The following is a 16,825-nucleotide window of genomic DNA, read 5'->3' as shown; positions in this document are numbered from 1 at the left end:
ACATGGCAGAACCCAGAGCTGCCAGTTCCACAGCAGCCAAAGAAATAAAATGGCAGGCTGCCACAATTATCTGTTTTATCTCGCCTTATGCCTAATCTAGGACTTGTCAGACTGTGCTTCAAACCATCTGAATGAGCCATGCCAGCAGAGAACTTTTCATTTGTTTTTAGTTGCAGTTTTAAATGCAGCTTTGCTGGTTTAATTGTTTCATTTTTCTGAAAAGTGAAAATCTTGATCTTCTTTCACCCCTCTACTCACAGACATACAGGCTTCTTTCTCAATATCTGTTCCATGTGTTGAATCCTTTAGCTTTCCTGTGAGTCAGTTTAGTCACTAAAATGGCAGAAAACACGTTACTTTTTTTGGGGTGGGATGGTTCCCTACAATTTTAGTAAATTAAATTGGCTTGTGGAAGGACTGATGGATCTCAGTGCATGTGGAGGGCAGGCATGTACCACGAATGGCTGCAGATGGGGGGAGGTGCAGGAGCAAAGCAGAATGTCCAGCTCTTAGTGACAACAAGCCCTTGTATCAGGTAATGTTTAGGGTACCCACGCTCTTTGCCTACTTGCCTTTCTGCTAGTTAGTGACTTGAAACAGCTCAGATTACCATAGGTCTGATGCAGTCCTGAGAGTGTGTAAGGGAAAGGGTGGAAAACCAATTAGATGGAACGACAGCACAAACGGGTTTTTTGGTCTATTTTTACAAACTCCAAGAGAGAGAATGAAAGAAGCAGAAGGAGCGCACAGCTGGAATGAGGTTCTTCCTTTTGGGATCCTTCCTTTTGGGAGATGTTTGGTCATCAAGGTGGCCCAAGCCCTTTCATGGAACTTCACCTGAGACTGAATGCTGTTCAGACTTTCGTTTTGCTTCTCTATCAGCTATTAGTGTATCAACAGAAAATCTGCTGACACTCCGTTTGGCCAGTTTAACCAAACACAAGCTGTGTTTCTGTATCCTTCTTTACCTTGCCTCTCCTGTGCTAATATATTTTTCCCTTTAAGAGAGTGTTTGATGCCTGCTTTATATAGCACATAATTGCTTGTGACATCTGCCTGTTTTCAATGGGTTTACCAGGTACCTTCTGCAGCTCAAACTGTTCTTTTGGCAAGCCCAAGTGCCAGCAAACCCCATGCCATGTGTTTTTTGTACATAGCTGATCACAGATGCTAACAAGTGCTAACAGGAATGTTTAGCGGAAACAGCCCGACAGCAGTAAACAGACAGCCAACCAAAAGGTAGTGTTGCCCTATGAACTAGCAGACCATAGTGCTGCCTTAACAGATGGCAGGGGCAGGCATCCAGAAGATCAGCTAGAACTAGAAAGCCTGTTAACAGTAGAATTCCTCTCAGGGAAACAAAAATCATGTCAATTCTACTTCGACTAGATGAAATTTAAGCTGAAGCCAGTCAAGATGTTGTTGGTGCAGTTAGAGCTAGGATTCTTCTATGCTTGTGTCCATAAAAGTGGGGACTTCTAGTTTTCACTCTCTTCTGCTCATCTACTAGCTCTGCTCTTCTGAAACCTAGGTCTCAGAAGTACCAGAGTCTGGTCCTAAGTACCTACCAAAAAGGGAACTCTTTGGTGGCATAATGAGGCAAAGCTGGCTTCTACTCAAATAGTGCGAATGGGAGTGTCAGAGTATGACTCTAAGGCAAAGAAGCCAGCATCCTGGTCTAAAATTCAGACCAGGCTCAGGATGAAGAGGTGGCTTACCACTGGTCCTTATCTCATTCTTAGACAAGTATATATTTATTCAGGGGAGACTTTGTACCAGCCTTTATAGTGTGTTTAAGTTAATGCAATGGAGTGTTTGTACACTGAGAATTTATGCTGTTCCTTGCTAACCATTGCAATGCTGGCAATTAAGAACTTGTGAACTGCTGGAGAGATTTTTTTCATCTTTTGAAATCCACTGACATCAGTGAGATTATTAACCAATAGTGTATATAGTACAATCTTATTTAGTCAGACACTGGAATTCAGAATATGTCTCTCAACAACCATTAGCGGTCACCTCTGTACTTGGAGCACTGAATGTCTCTAGAGTAAAGAAAAGAGAAATACAAAAGGGGTAGTATAGAAACTAGTGTATTTTAAACACCACCACTTTTCTGCAGCAGTTCTACAGATGGTGAGTAGTTTTGTTTAAACATTGCTTACTTCTCTGATGAAAATGCACTCAGATTCTATGTAAACTTGCATTATATCCCATGACATAAAAAAAAAGAAAACTATGAAAGATTTTACTGAGGCAAATAGCTGAATTAGAAATTAAAAATGTGCGGAAAAAAAAAAATGGAAGACTCATACGTGAATAGTGTTGCAGACAATTTGTCAACCACTCTTCACAAAGAAAGATGTCAATGCAGAAACTCTAATTTTTTTAATCTGAGTGTGATCTTTTGCCTTTCTGTACTGCACCAAAAAGAACATCTAAATGTCCTGTTCTCAAATGACATGTAAAACTCAGCTTGTGCTGTCCAGATCTCATACTTTAAAGTGATGAAGTATTTTCAGAAGTAGAAAAAGTAGCAACTGCAATTATTTTTAGTAGATCATTTGTCTTCTGAGTAGAAGATATCACGAGTTCAGAAGTATCCAGCATCTGTCTCTGTATTTACATGTTAAATAGTTTACATGACTAAACTCAACTCATGGCCTAAAGAATGACAGCATGGGAAAAGTCATAGCTTAATGGGGACCTGCATTTCAATTGTAATGAATACAGTGGTTTCTGTGTATATTTAGATAATTGTTTTAAATTATTTATGGGAAAAAAGTGCGAAAGAACTTTTCCTTGTAGTACACCATTCAAGTGTTTTATATTAGCAATGTTACAAAACAGCAAAATTATCATCTGAACATGATTACTACTGAATAGTTTCATGAAAATTGCCCCTAAAATCCCTTATTTCCATGGTCTGAGCATGGCCAATTACATAGTCAAATGCAAAATGGCTTGTAGGCTGCTCCTAGAAACATTTCAGTCTACAGCAAATGACTGTCTGTCATCAATTCAGCCTTAAATAACTGTGAAATACACAGGTGATTACACTGTCACTCCTCTGAAGGAAGCAGATCCATAGCTACAACAAACCCCATAATAGCAAAATACCTCGTATGCCAAACTGTAGCTGAGTCCTGGGGGTCCAGGAGGTCCAGGGGGCCCAGGGGGCCCAGGAGGTCCTGGTGGTCCACGTTTCCCAGGAGACCCAACAGCACCAGCTTCTCCTCTGGGGCCTATTGGTCCAGTGACTCCAGTATCACCCTAAAATAAAAGGTCAGTCTATTGGTATACTGAATACGCAGAACTAGACACAAGAAAGTAGAACTATAGAATTATAGAATGGTTTGGGTTGGAAAGGACCTTAAAGATCATCCAGTTCCAACCCCCCTGCGGTGAGTGCAGGATACCGCTCACTAGATGAGGTTGCTCAACCTAACATCACTCACAGGGCAAGGGTATCCACAGCTTCTATGGGCAACTGTCCTGGTTTGAGCCAGGATGAAGCCCATTTTCCTTTTACTCATTTTTTTCCTTCAGTAGGCTCTCTTTTAACTAGCAGCAAGTGTTCCAGCTAGTGGACTGATAACACTACAATGCTTATGTTACTGCTGAGATTCCAAGGTCCTGTCTTTGCCCTATCCCTCTGTAGGGAGGCTGGACTAGACAGCAAAATTGACCAAAGTATTCCATTCCATATATCCACCTAAGCTCAGAGGAAGGTCAGAGATCACAGAAGACAACTTCCTTCCTGATTCTTCCCTTCTCTTCTGTCCATGGCCAGTGTCCAGGGAGGACTCCATCTATCCATCACCATTGATCCCTAGGCTTGTGCATCTCTGATCCTCCTACCTCTCCCCTCAGCTCCTGTCTGCTCTGCCGCTCTCTCCAGCAGTGGTCCAGGATTTTTGGGACTGTTCACAACCCAGGAGATGCTGTGGGAATTGCTGGGGGTGGGGGGAGGCAAGAGGCTTTTAAACATTCTTGAACACATTTGTATATAATTGTACATATTTTCTTTTATCATTAGTGTTTAATTAAAGCTGTCTAGTTTAGTTTTTAATCCAGAAAAGTCTCTCCATAATCTTATCTCTCCTTCCCTACCTGGGGGGGGAGGGGATTGTTGTCTCTGGTTTAATTGCTGATTCTGAGTCAAACCATGACAGCAACCTGTTCCAACATCTTACCCCCAAGTATTTTCTTCCTAATAGCTAACCTAAATCTACCCTCTTTCAGTTGAAAACCATTACCCCTCATCCTATCACTACATTACCTGATTAAAAGTCCTTCCTCATCTTTCCTATAGGCTCCCGGTAAGGCCAAAATAAGATCTCCCTAGAGCCTTCTCTTCTGTAGGTTAAACAATCCCAACACTCTCAGCCAGTCCTTATCAGGTAGGTGCTCCTTCCCCCTGATAATTTTCATGGCCCTCTTTTTTATGCTGGGGCTCCCAGAGCTGAACACAATACTCTAGAGGAGGTCTCATGAGTGATGATTAGAAGGAAGAACCACCTCCCTTGACCTCCTGGCCACACTTCTTAAAGAAGTACTTTGGCTAACTGAGAAGCTAAGTTTGCCAACTTCATTAGGTTTCACAATAATAATCTTTTAGATTTCTCAGCTCCTTTCAGTAATGTGCTGTATTAGAGTAATACTGTTATCCTATCAAGACAACATTTTTTTATCTTTGGAAAAACAGAACCAGGAAGACCATGATCACCCTGTAAAAGAAAATCCAGTCTAATTACTTATAGTAAGAGCATTAGGCAACAAAACCATATTTATGAATTTTTTTCTCAATTAAAATAAGGGCAGATATCTGTGTTGTTTAATTTGATGTCATAATGTCCTTTACATGAAACATTAGACCTCATAGTTCAAAAGAAAACAATCTGTAATCCAGGAGTTATAATAACAAATGAATAGTTCTGGTCTGGTATGCAGACTGGATGCAATCTTGTATTTCAATTATTGCTGCAGATTTTAAGGGTCTGGAGCACACAGAATTAAGCATTGCGGGTCACATCCTCATGCTTCTAAACTTATATAAATTTTTAACAGAGCTGGGACTCTAGCCTGGAGAAGAGAAGGCTGAGGGAAGACCTTATTAATGTAAGTATCTAAAGGGTGGGTACAAGGAGGATGGAGCCAGACTCTTTTCAGCAGTGCCCAGTGACAGGATGGGGGACAAACAGGCACAAGCTGGAACACAGGAAGTTCCATTTAAAAATGGGTAAAAACTTTTTTACGGTGAGGGTGACAGAGCACCGGAACAGGCTGCCCAGGGAGGTTGTGGAGTCCCTTCCTCTGCTCTCCAGAGGAATTTCTCATTCAAGACCTGCCTCGATGAAGACCTGAGTAATGTGCTCTAGGAAATCCTGCTTTAGTTGGGGAGTTGGACTGGATGATCTCTAGAGGTCCCTTCCAACTCTGACAATTCTGTAATTCTGTGGTTATATATGGGATATAACAGAAGCAGAAACTGTTGTCTAGGCTGTCATTCCAAACAAGGGATGTGATGACTCGTATGGTTGTAAGGCTGTGTTGTGGTTTGGGCCCAACACAAAGGAACAGCCCCATGGCCGCTCACTCAACTCCTCCCCCACACACACACACTCTGGGATGAGGAGGACAAAGCTCATGGGTTGAGACAAAGGACAAGGAGGGTTCTTCACCGCGTATGAGCTTTCAATGTACATTTGGGAATCGACTGTCACGTTCTTGTGCATAAAGTAGGGTACAGAAGCTCATTAGAGGCTGAAATTTTAATGTGGTCTTTGTCCCTGTCTTCTCCACATCCTTTTGAATTGAGGTGCAAAAAAAATATGGATGCAGTAATACGGGGAAACTTAAGAGTGGCAGTTTTGAAATATGTAGGTTTTGATTCTATAGCAACACAAGAAAATTGATCTGCTGGCTGCTATCATACAATCATAGAATGTGAGGGGTTGGAAGGGACACTTCAAGGTCATCTAGTCCATGCCCCCCTGCAGTGCACAGGGACCTTTTTGACTAGATCAGGTTGCTCAGAGCCTCATTAAAACTGACCTTGAATGTTTCCAGGGATGGGGCCTCCAGCACTTCTCTGGGCAACCCGCTCCAGTGTTTCACCAACCTCGTAGTAAAGAACTTATTCCTAAATCTACCCTGCTCTAGTTTAAGGCCATTGCCCCTCATCCTATTGCTACATGCCTTTGTAAACAGTCCTTCCCCAGTTTTCCTGTAGGCCTCCTTCAGGTACTGGAAGGCTGTTATAAGGTCCCTCTTGAGCCTTCCCCTTTACAGGCTGAACAGCCCCAACTCTTTCAGCCTGTCTTCATAGGAGAGGTACTCCAGCCCTCTGATCATTTCTGTGGCCTTTCTCTGGACTTGCTCCAACTGGTCCATGTCCTCCCCTTTTGCTGGCTATAGTGCTCACCTGATAATGCATGAAGCTAGCAAGTGCAGCACATCAACAGAAAACCAAGTAACCTTTTGTTGCCAGGTAGGATGCTGAACTGTCTCATCAAGGACTGAGAGAATGCTGGAACTACCACACAAATGTGGGGGTGAGTTATCATAGCTGGGGGTAGCAGCAGTGCACTATTCAGCAGTAAAGACAAATACAGGGTGCTGCAGAAGTGTACAAAACCTCATGTGTCAGTGGTCCACAGAATCCAAAGTTAAGTGACTCCAGGTGCCCTTGTATACACATGGACCATGCAGAGCATTTTATGCAGGGAATACGCTATCAGTCGGCAGTCTGGACTAGCTGGAGTTCTTTCCCCCTACAAACTCACCTGCATGAGTCCAGTCACGACTGGTGAACCACAACAGAGCAGCTCATATCACATTTTGAATATTGCATGCTGCAGAAAATGAGACTACCCAATCAAGAATTCTGGATTTCTGAATATGCCTTTTGACATGTGTTCTAATAAGTCATTAGCAGCTGGATTCAATTAAAAATATATTGGAAGCCAACCAACACTGTGTTGTAGGGACAACTATTTATGAATTTTACAGCCCAGAACTGACAAAAATTCACTTCAGGCTCACTGAAGTAAAAGCAGGACAGACATTTAACTTACCTTTTCTCCCTTTGGTCCTGGAGGGCCAACCACTCCATCAAGACCAGGAAGACCATGAGGGCCCTGTAAGTGACAGTGAATCTAAAGCAGGTGCCACTTGATATCCTCCTTCCTAGCATATGCATGTAAGTATTTTGGACCAACCGATGATAAACATTATGAAAAACTCATGTGTAGCAACAGGTAGCACCTAACACCATGAAGTTTCAACATTTGTATTTCTTGTCTTCTGAGTGTTTGCTTTTGTATCAAAACAGTATTTTAATACATTTTAATAGAAAACTATATAAAACAATCATAAAATAAAGAAAAATAATACAGAATAATATAATGTAAAAATAGTTAGCATGCAAAATAACAGTGCTATCTAAGCAGGTTTTGACAACACTACTACACATGCACTTCAGCCATCCACACTTTTGGCATCCTCTGTGGCAGACAAGAGCTAGCTGAAAAAACATTGGTACTGACAAAGTCAGAAAGTGGCCCAGCCTTTCTGTTGTAATGCCTAACTTAAATTTTGCCTTGAAAAGTTTATATTTAGTTCTCCACCCAATTTCCTGTTTGTATCCATGACTGAGCGTGTATTTGAGTGAACAGTCAGACTGGGAAAAAATGGCTTTGTAGGGTCAATAACTAATTGATTCTTTTTAATAACAGAAATATTTTCAGGATGCGTCCAACATTTTTATATTGTATTTTGCCACTTGTATTTTGTTTACATACACAGAGGAGAATTAGAAGAGAGGCAGGGCCAAAACCAATAATTGTTCAAAATTTTAGTGACTATTTCCCTTATACTGCTTAGCAATTTTAATTAGAATTGCTCTATATTTGCTTATTTCCTTTACACTTTTGAATAGTCTCTCCTTGGTAGCTAGCAAGCAACGCTTGGAGATTTGTTATTAATTTCAGAGTATATCCATGCATTTGTGAGTTACTTTAAAAATATAACCACAAAAAAGTAACCATATACAATGCCATGAGGCAATTTAACTTCACCTAGAATTTAGAAAATTTGTAATTAATCAGATCAATATCACAACAGTAACCAGTGCTGGTAGACCTACTGACCTGGTTTGAGCCAGGATTAAGCCAATTTTCCTTTTACCGATTTTTTTTTCCTTCAGTAAGCTTTCTTTTAACTAGTAGCAGAGTGTTCCAGCTAGGAATGATAACAATGTTTTTGTAACTGCTGGGTCTTCAAGGTCACACATTTACTCTGCCAGCTCAGACACTATGGGGAGATCTATGACCCCCCCTGTAGGAGGCTGAATTAGACAACAAAACTGGCCAGAGATATTCCATTCTATATATCTAGGTAAGCTCAGAGGAAGGTCAGAGATCACAGAAGACAACTTCCTTCTTCTTCTTCCCTTCTCTTGCATCCATGGCCGGTGTCTGGGGAGGACTCGGTCCATCCAGCACCGTCGACCCTTAGGCTCAAGCTCTCCTGACCCTCATCACTCTGTGCTCTCTCCAGCAACAGTCCGGGATTCTTCGGGACTGTTCACAGCTCAGGAGATGCTGTGGGAGTTGCTGGGGGTGGGGGGAGGCGAAAGGCTTTTGCACATACCTGAACATATCTGTATATAATTGTATATATTTTCTTATATCATTAGTGTTTAATTAAAGCTGTGTAGTTTACTTTTCAATCCAGCAAAGTCTCTCTCTTTTTCTCTCTCTCCTTCCCTACCTGGGTGGGAGGGGCAGGGGATCGAGAGCATTGTTGTTGAACCTGAGTCAAACAGTGACACCTACCTACAGTGGGACAAGTCCCACTGGTACTAAAGACTCCCATAAATGTATATGCATGGGTAGCCACTGATGCCTACAACAGAGAACATAAAATTACCAACAGGTGCATAGTCTCCTCTTTTTAAAACTGGTTCTGGTAAAGCCAGGTTTTAATTTCTTTTCTCTTACAGGAAAGGAATCTACTGAATACCAGAGAGGCCTGCAACAAACCGGAAGTTTATGCTGCTTTTGATTTTTTCAGTTATTTGTACAATTTTCAGTATTGTCATTTTCATAGCATGTATATATTATCACCACTCTCATTGTTTTGGATGACCTGTGTCTTCTCCCTTAGTGTCAAGGGAGGAGATGAAAAAGTTGCACATAATCTACCATGGGACTTGATTCAGGGTTTTATACATGTGTGGGATAAAATAGATCAAGCATTATGCTATGCTTAGATCTGCTGAAAATGGTTTATGATTTTTTTCTATTCCTATTAACCTGTCCTTTGTGTTTAATAGGACTAAGGTAACACACCCTGTCCATCTGCCAAAATTTTGGATTCATTATTGTTATAATACCAGGATATGGTGGACTAAAATCTTATGAGTTGAAGGAGTAGAGGAAGTATGGATGCCCATAAAGCAATACCTCCTCAATGTCAACCTATTTGGCCGAATATGGAAAACTGCTATTCCAGTATTTGATGTGACCATCCCATATCAAGTGTTGGGACCTAGATCACTAGTTGCTTCTGGAAACACATGGAATGTGGTGGGAAAGAACAATACAGGGAGATGGTCTTGTGAGGACTATCCCTGGGATGCAAAATTTGATCTCCTTAGTAAATCCAACTATTATGAGGCAAATTATTTCACAAATTTGACAGTGAACTTGTACGTGGAACTTCCAAAGACTGTTGCCACCACTGCCCGAGATTTATCAAACTTAATGTGGGCTTAGTCACGTAATGCAACATTGAAAGCCCCAAGGTTTAATCCACTCAGTGCTCCTGTTAAGAGTCCGTTGTTTAATTCTACTAAGGTAATAACCTGTAACAATGGCCCAGGTGACCCTCCTGAAACCTGGTTTATCCAGTCCCTATGAATTTTATTCAAGATATATGTATTTGTTGGGCACACCCCTCTAAGGGAGGAAAAAATAACGATACTCAGAGCAACACCACCCAATATGATAGCAAAAGAGCTCGGATATGTGGAGTCCCCAGAACACACTACCCTGAAAGGGTACCCACACAGAGTCAAACCCTAGACTGGATTTTAAACGTTATACTAACACTTGGACCTGTGATTTGAGTATTTACCCTGCCTCCTTGGCCTCGCGTGGAGGTGTTCTGATGGCAAGTTCTATTCATCTCTCTCTCTAAAACAACATGCTGGACTGAGGTGTGGAGTGGTACTTCCATTCCTGTGCCCATCTCATATTTTCAATTTTGCATAAAGATCATGCTGAGAAGAAAACTTGCCTAAAGAGCGTCCCAGCTGGGCAATACATGGAATTCCAACACCAGATTATTATATCAAGGCTCAATTAATATCTCTCACGTTGGAAAACATACTTGCCCCATATGTAACTCTAAAAAGACATCAATTTGTGTTAGAGAACATAACTTGGCAAGTACATCTTTTGAGTAATTGGACTAGATATGGTTTTGGAGAACTAAATTTACAGGTACAGCAAGTCTCAAAGATGACACTTCAGAACCACTTAGCTTTGGATATGATACTGATTAAAGAACAAGGAGTCTGTGGGATGTTAAATTTAATGGGTGCAGAATGTTGTATCACCATACGTAACACTACCACATCAATTGAAGAAGCTCAAGCAAAAATGAAGGAAATAGCTGACCAAATATCAGAACCCTTCCAAGCCATACAACCAAAGGATTGGTTCGACGGCTGGCATCCAGATTCATAGCTATCATCTGTCCTACAATCTTTGGGACTTACCGGGTGGGGAACATGGTTGATGAACATAGGACTAACTTTGTTTGCCGGGCTTTTCTTGTTGGTAACTGGTATATCCATTGTGTGATGCAGAAATACCTGTGCCATTTCCTCTTTTCTCCCTTCCCTCTCTGTCTGTTATGTTAGGATAACCATGCTGGAAGAAGATATTTCTGAAGATATCAAGAAGTCTGTTTGAGCCACGGGGTGGTGTAGAGTCCCTGAATGAATATTTGTCTCAAAAAAATCGACACTGTGCTTGGGTAGGGTCTTCATTCAATAAGCTACCCGGACTCTATTCTCACAAGGTGAGACCCTCATTTGGTAACCACTCTGATAAACCTGGGCCCTGGTGTCAGGGACAAGAAAAGCCCCTCCTTCGATGTCATCCCAGTAAGCTGGACACTGTCCTTGCAAAAGGAGCTCCTCTTTTGGTGGCCACCCTGATAGGCAGGACACTGTCCTTATTTGAGAAGGAACAGAAGCATGCAAGCAGCATCCTGTGGAGGCAGAATGCCATCTTGTGTAAGCCCCTTGCAAGATCACCAAACAGAGTGCATGTGGAGAACTAAGGCTCGTTGCTCAGTCAACCCAGCTGGGTGGCCCAAGTGATTACTTGGACCCCCATGCCCCCCATGCTCATTTCCAGAACACTCTAAAATTCTACACTGAGTCTGTGCAAGATACATCAAGCCCCCCCCCCAAAAAAAAAAAAGGTGGGGCCAGGTAGCCTAAAAGATGCAAGCTTGAGACGCTTGGGGTACGTCCACCATCCAAGGACCACAACTGCCTATCAAGACCATTGTGGGATCCAAGGGTGTTGATCTTTTCTATCCCTCTTTATTTCTCTCTCTCCTGGCTTTTTTCTTCTATCTCTCTCTTTCTCTTTCTCTCTCTCCCTCTCTCACTGTTTCTAACCTTATCTCACCACATGAGGGTAACAGTGTCTAACTTTGTTGAGTATTTATAACCAGATGTTTTGACAAGTTTTTGCTAATTGCAACCTGTTGCCTTGATAACTTTGTAAAGCTTTGTTAGTTGTAGCCTGTTGTTTTGACAACTTCCTTAAGTTTTTGCTAAGTTGAAATCCATTGCTTTGAAAGTACCTTTTTGCTAAGTTCTTCTATTTGTAATCCATTGCTTTTGAGAGTATAGTGTGGTGTGTTTTTTACAATCTTTATAATCTTACTCAATTTTAAATAAAGGTGTGTTTTGTGAAAGCCTCCTGGGTAATGGTCTCACTCTTAGAGTACCATGCAGAGAATTCCCGAGCTTACCTCGCCGAATGGGTTGTTAAAAGAGATTAATTAAGAGAGGAGGACTGGATCAGAATCTCCCTGGGTTGACCCCCACCTCTGGGGAACCCTAGCCCACCCTGTGGGATTTGACAGCGGTTTAGTAAGATTCATTTTCCAGAAAGCACCCCAGGAAAAATAAATTTTAGCATTATTTAGTGTTGGTAAAGGATCCTTACTTTTTATTTATTCTGGACCAGATTCACCAGTATCTGTCTGCCAAATGTACCTCCTGCTCTGGAATGATGTACTTTGGTTAACTAGACAATTATTTTGTTGGTTTTTTTAAAAAAATGTGCATAAAATCCAAGCTCTTCAATTCATAATATTCTGCAATATTATTAAGAATTCTACAGACAGTAAGCCTTAGAACTTAGTGTTTTAGGACAGAAACAACGTTAATGTTTGTGCACAAATGGTTACTCACTTCGGGGCCTGGTTCACCAGAAGGTCCATCTTCACCTGATATGCCCGGAGGTCCTACTCCTGAACTGGGAGCTGGCTTTCCTGGAAGACCAGGTGGTCCTGGAGGGCCTGGTGGCCCAGGAAGACCCTGGATAAATCAGCCGCATGTTAGAAATAGCCCTGGACAAGTTCATTTGTATATTCATCGAACAGGAAAAGCTCACACAGACCGTTCAGGCTAATAAAACTCTCAGCTTGGGTTACCATTCCCCTTCTGCTTCTTTAAGAACCAATTTTAGTTTCACAGGAACACTCCTTACACAGGGTGACACTGACATGCTCTGTCCTTGCTCTCTGAATTGTGCATGAGTGATGCATGTGACAGGAAGCAGGAAGTTAAAAACGTCTGTGTCAGCTCTCTGTAACCCAGTAAAGACCTGAGAGATATTCCAATGATTGACCCAATTATAAGAAACTTAATAAAAAATATATCAAGGGATCACTGAACAGAGGGAAGTGGTGAATTTTATCCCTACTAATTTCAAAGGGGTTCTCCATGCTTTTGCTGAAGCATTGAGAATCTATACGCATGATCAAGACCTGACTGTGCATAGTACTGTAAAAATGGCTCCTGTTCCAAAGATCTGTCTTGTGTGGACATGAACAGATCCATTTAAATTTAACAAAATTAATTAAATATGTTTCTCTTTCATGTTCAAGTCCATCCTTGTTACTGATTGCATTAGCAGGCAAACAAGTTTTAATTTTGGGGCATGGCACTGTAAAGCAAGAACTCTTTAATTCTGACTTAGAGTCACCTACAGGATTTTGTTAGGAAGATGGACATCTTGGATTTTCAATACAGTAAACAGAGCCTTCTGCATGAATTAATTCCAAGTACTCACCTGTCTTGTTAACTACATAGGGCAGCTAAAGAGGCTAGTCTCCTAAATTAGGCAAGAAAACTAATTTTCAGCACTTGGGAATTCCCTCCTGAACAGCCTTGGGAACAAGGTATTCAGCACTTTGGAGAAAAGAAGAAACAGAAGAGAAGTCTCGAGGCAGAAATCAGTCTGAAAGAATGAAAAATATCACTAGAAGTATTTCAAAACAGAGGTCTCAGAATACCATAGCATTCTGCAGTTCAGGGGAGACAGGCATTCAGGGAGTTCATTCCTCAGAAAGCTGCAGTATTATTAATGGAACAGCTTCTAACTGAAGGGTGAAAATGCTCCATCCTAAAGACTGCATAAAAGATTATTTTTCACTCTATCTAGATGGATCAGTAAAAATCTTCTCATTTCTGACTCTTCAGCTACTTGACTTCTCATTTTCTTAACATTTGTCCTTAACTGTAATGCATCACCTGATTCATTATGTATTTGACTGGTTCTGTGGATAGAAAACCACATAATTTGCAACTACAATACATATGTTATAGATTGCTACTTGGATTTTCAATAGGAACATGATATAGATGAAGAAGTGGCTCAAGAACAAAACGAAACATCTAAAGTAATTCCATATCCAGCAACAAGTTCTAGTTAATTGACATTATTTTCCCCAAAAAGGCATATTTTTCTGTGCAAGATGTATAGGAAAGATAGGTTCTACTCTGAAAAAAGTATTTCAGCAAAATAAAAGTAAAAAAAAAAAAATCCCCAGTCCAAATGTTTCATTTTTCACTCACCTGCTCAGAACAAGAGCAAGAAAAACAAGCCACATACCCCATTTTAAATCCATGATCATATGACTACTATCTCTCAAAATATGTCAACTCACTCTGAAAGCACAAGACCAATGCACCAATTCAGGCCTAAAAACTAAGCTTACTTGAGGCTGTTGACACATAATGCTGAGAGACAGACTAAGTTAAAATGTTAAACCAGTACTCATCATCCCACCTGTTCTGCTCTGTACTTGGACCCTGCTGATTCTGACCGCAGCTGAAAGCTCATGAATCAGCTGCATTTTATGGCACAAAATACTGAAATGAGCTGAAAATAATGCTGACTTTCCTGAATATTATGTCTGCAAATTTAATTAGTTTAGTAGATTCACAAGCCATATGTAAGTTCTTCCTAAAGCTGAGATAACTTTGAGGAGAAGAATGAGGTGAACATCTAAGGCAGCAACTGATTTGACCGTCCCAGTTTAAACAATGGCCAAGTGTGCATTCATAGCCCAAGATTCAGGTTTACCTGGCATGAATAGTCCTTCCCAATGGCAGAAGTCTGGTCCCCCATCTTACACAGCACAGATAACCTCACTCAGGAACATGTGTATCAAAATCTTGTTAACTTTCACTAAGCCAAAGCATGTCTCTCTGCTAGCCAGCCTTGATGTGATGGTGCCTCACAAATGTAAGGATACAGGGATGTTCAAATGACCACCAAAATGGGTCAACAGTGGAAGCTGCAGTGTGAAATATTTCATACAGACAGACTTATTCCTTAGAACAGGTACTCCAAAGCAAAAAAGGAGAGAGTAATACCATTCCCATCTCTCTGCTCTTTACTGTCTTCTCAGAATTATGTTGAAAGAATTTTCTCATTTTTTCTTCAGTGAACTGTCTTTTTAATAGGTAAACAAATTTTCCAGCTAGTGGACTGATAAGATACAGGAGATGAAGAGCATTGTTGTCGCTGGTTTAGTTGCCAATCCTGAGCCAAACCATGACACCTTCCTAGTCCATCTTTCCTGGAGTGCCTGTATTCATATACTGCAGAACTTTAGTCATAAGCCATCCCACCGTGTCTCTGTAAGCTCATGGAGGTGATAGCTCTGTAGCTGTGCATTGACCTCTAAATATTCTTTGTCTCCCACACTGGCTGCTTTTGCGAGTCTGTACTTGAGATGGGCCCCAAACATGCTTTTTTCACCAGGGGAATGCAAGAATGTGCCCTATCATGTTGTATCTGAGATGCTCTCTACCTGCTTGACATGCCTTTGCTTTTCTTCATCTTATGATAACCCTTGGCCCAATGCATCTTTCCTTTACAACAGACAGATTGTTCAGCTGGACAGAGTGATAGGGGGTTGCCATCCAGTCTCCTAACCAGATACCTGTTCTGGAGACTAATTTCACCTTTGAAATTATTCTGGACCTTCTCAAATTGAATCTGAATACACGAGCTGTGCATGGGTTACGCTTGTGAATTTATGAAGCATTAATTGTTTTGGTAAACAGATAAAAGGAATCATTAATTTGGCACATGGAGTAACTAGCTGAATGCCAATTTTGTGTACATGTGCTTTAATTATAGATTAATCCAGCATAGCTCACTTCAGCTCAGAAGTGATACAAGTCGTTGCTTCAGATGGCTTAGCTCTTATTTGAATTATGTTCATTGGATACGAGTCATATGATTATATGTCCTCTGTTAAATCACTGAGCCAGTGGAGTAAGTTGCACAGAGAAGTTATATATAACTGACTTTATTAAGTGTTAAATGTATCTTACTCTGCTCTTCTGTGAAAGATCACCTTTTTCTACTGCTGAAGTTTATTCATATTGTAGAAAAATCCTTATGATTCTGTTATAGCTGCACTTCATGCAGATTCATAGGTGAACAGCAGAATGTTCAAATTCTTCCTGTGATTCCCTATTATTATTTTTTTTTTATCTCAGAGTGCACCAAATTAACACATTTTAAAGCATAAATGGCATCTAATTGACTGCTGGTTATTAACAGGACATACCTTTTTGCTTTTTAGGCCTGCTTTTCCTTTCAGTCCTGGTAATCCCTGAAGTCCTTTTTTACCCTAAAAGAAATTAAAATTTTTAATTAGACTTGACCGTTTAGGCAGGTTAAACAGGTAGCAGAGGCTGGAAGTAAGGGTGCTGGATTCTAACTCTTGGTTTGTGCAGTGTGAGGAGATACACAGCTGCCAGGGCACAAAACGTGCCTCTCACCACATCTACTCTTGTCCACAATGAAGTGGCAGTGAAGCTGTTTGGCAGATGGAAACACCTGTTAGGTTGCATTTGGATTTGAGAGGATGTCAACTGGACCACACAGCAGAGATGACAAATATTTTGAAAATTGTCATGCTCCTCTAGAACAAATAGTGAGAGTTAGCTGAAAACTTTTCAATTTTTTTGTCTCTTCGTCATTTACTTATCTAAGTGGTAAGAAAGTCTTAATTTATTTCAAAGTTGCTGAATATGCTTATGGCAGGTAAATTCCAGGCTTAACGACTTTCAAAATATGAAAAATAAACACTTAGAAGAAATCTACTTTTACTGCTATATGGAAGTGATAGTCAACAGAGAATAGTGAGATATACTTGTAACACACTACTGCAAGCTGCTGCTCTGAGTGCACCAAACAATACC

The 16,825-nt window shown here is 40.9% G+C and overlaps 1 protein-coding gene across 2 annotated transcripts in view; it reads right to left on the bottom strand.

The window, feature by feature from the left end:
• Positions 1–16,825, bottom strand: part of LOC127381637 (collagen alpha-1(XV) chain-like) — a 133,996-nt gene that overhangs the window by 60,228 nt on the left and 56,943 nt on the right. For both annotated transcript variants that reach the window (XM_051612185.1, XM_051612186.1), the window contains exons 8-11: positions 16,189–16,251; positions 12,509–12,634; positions 7,080–7,142; positions 3,121–3,273 (exon numbers count right to left, since the gene is read on the bottom strand). In XM_051612185.1, the coding sequence (XP_051468145.1) occupies positions 3,121–3,273; positions 7,080–7,142; positions 12,509–12,634; positions 16,189–16,251 (405 nt within the window). The remainder of the gene's footprint in view (positions 1–3,120; positions 3,274–7,079; positions 7,143–12,508; positions 12,635–16,188; positions 16,252–16,825) is intronic.

The sequence above is a fragment of the Apus apus genome, chromosome 2, assembly GCF_020740795.1.
Source record: "Apus apus isolate bApuApu2 chromosome 2, bApuApu2.pri.cur, whole genome shotgun sequence".
NCBI classification, from domain to species: domain Eukaryota; kingdom Metazoa; phylum Chordata; class Aves; order Apodiformes; family Apodidae; genus Apus; species Apus apus.
The sequence above is the reverse complement of the archived record's forward strand: the minus strand, read 5'-3'. Positions and strand labels throughout refer to the sequence as shown.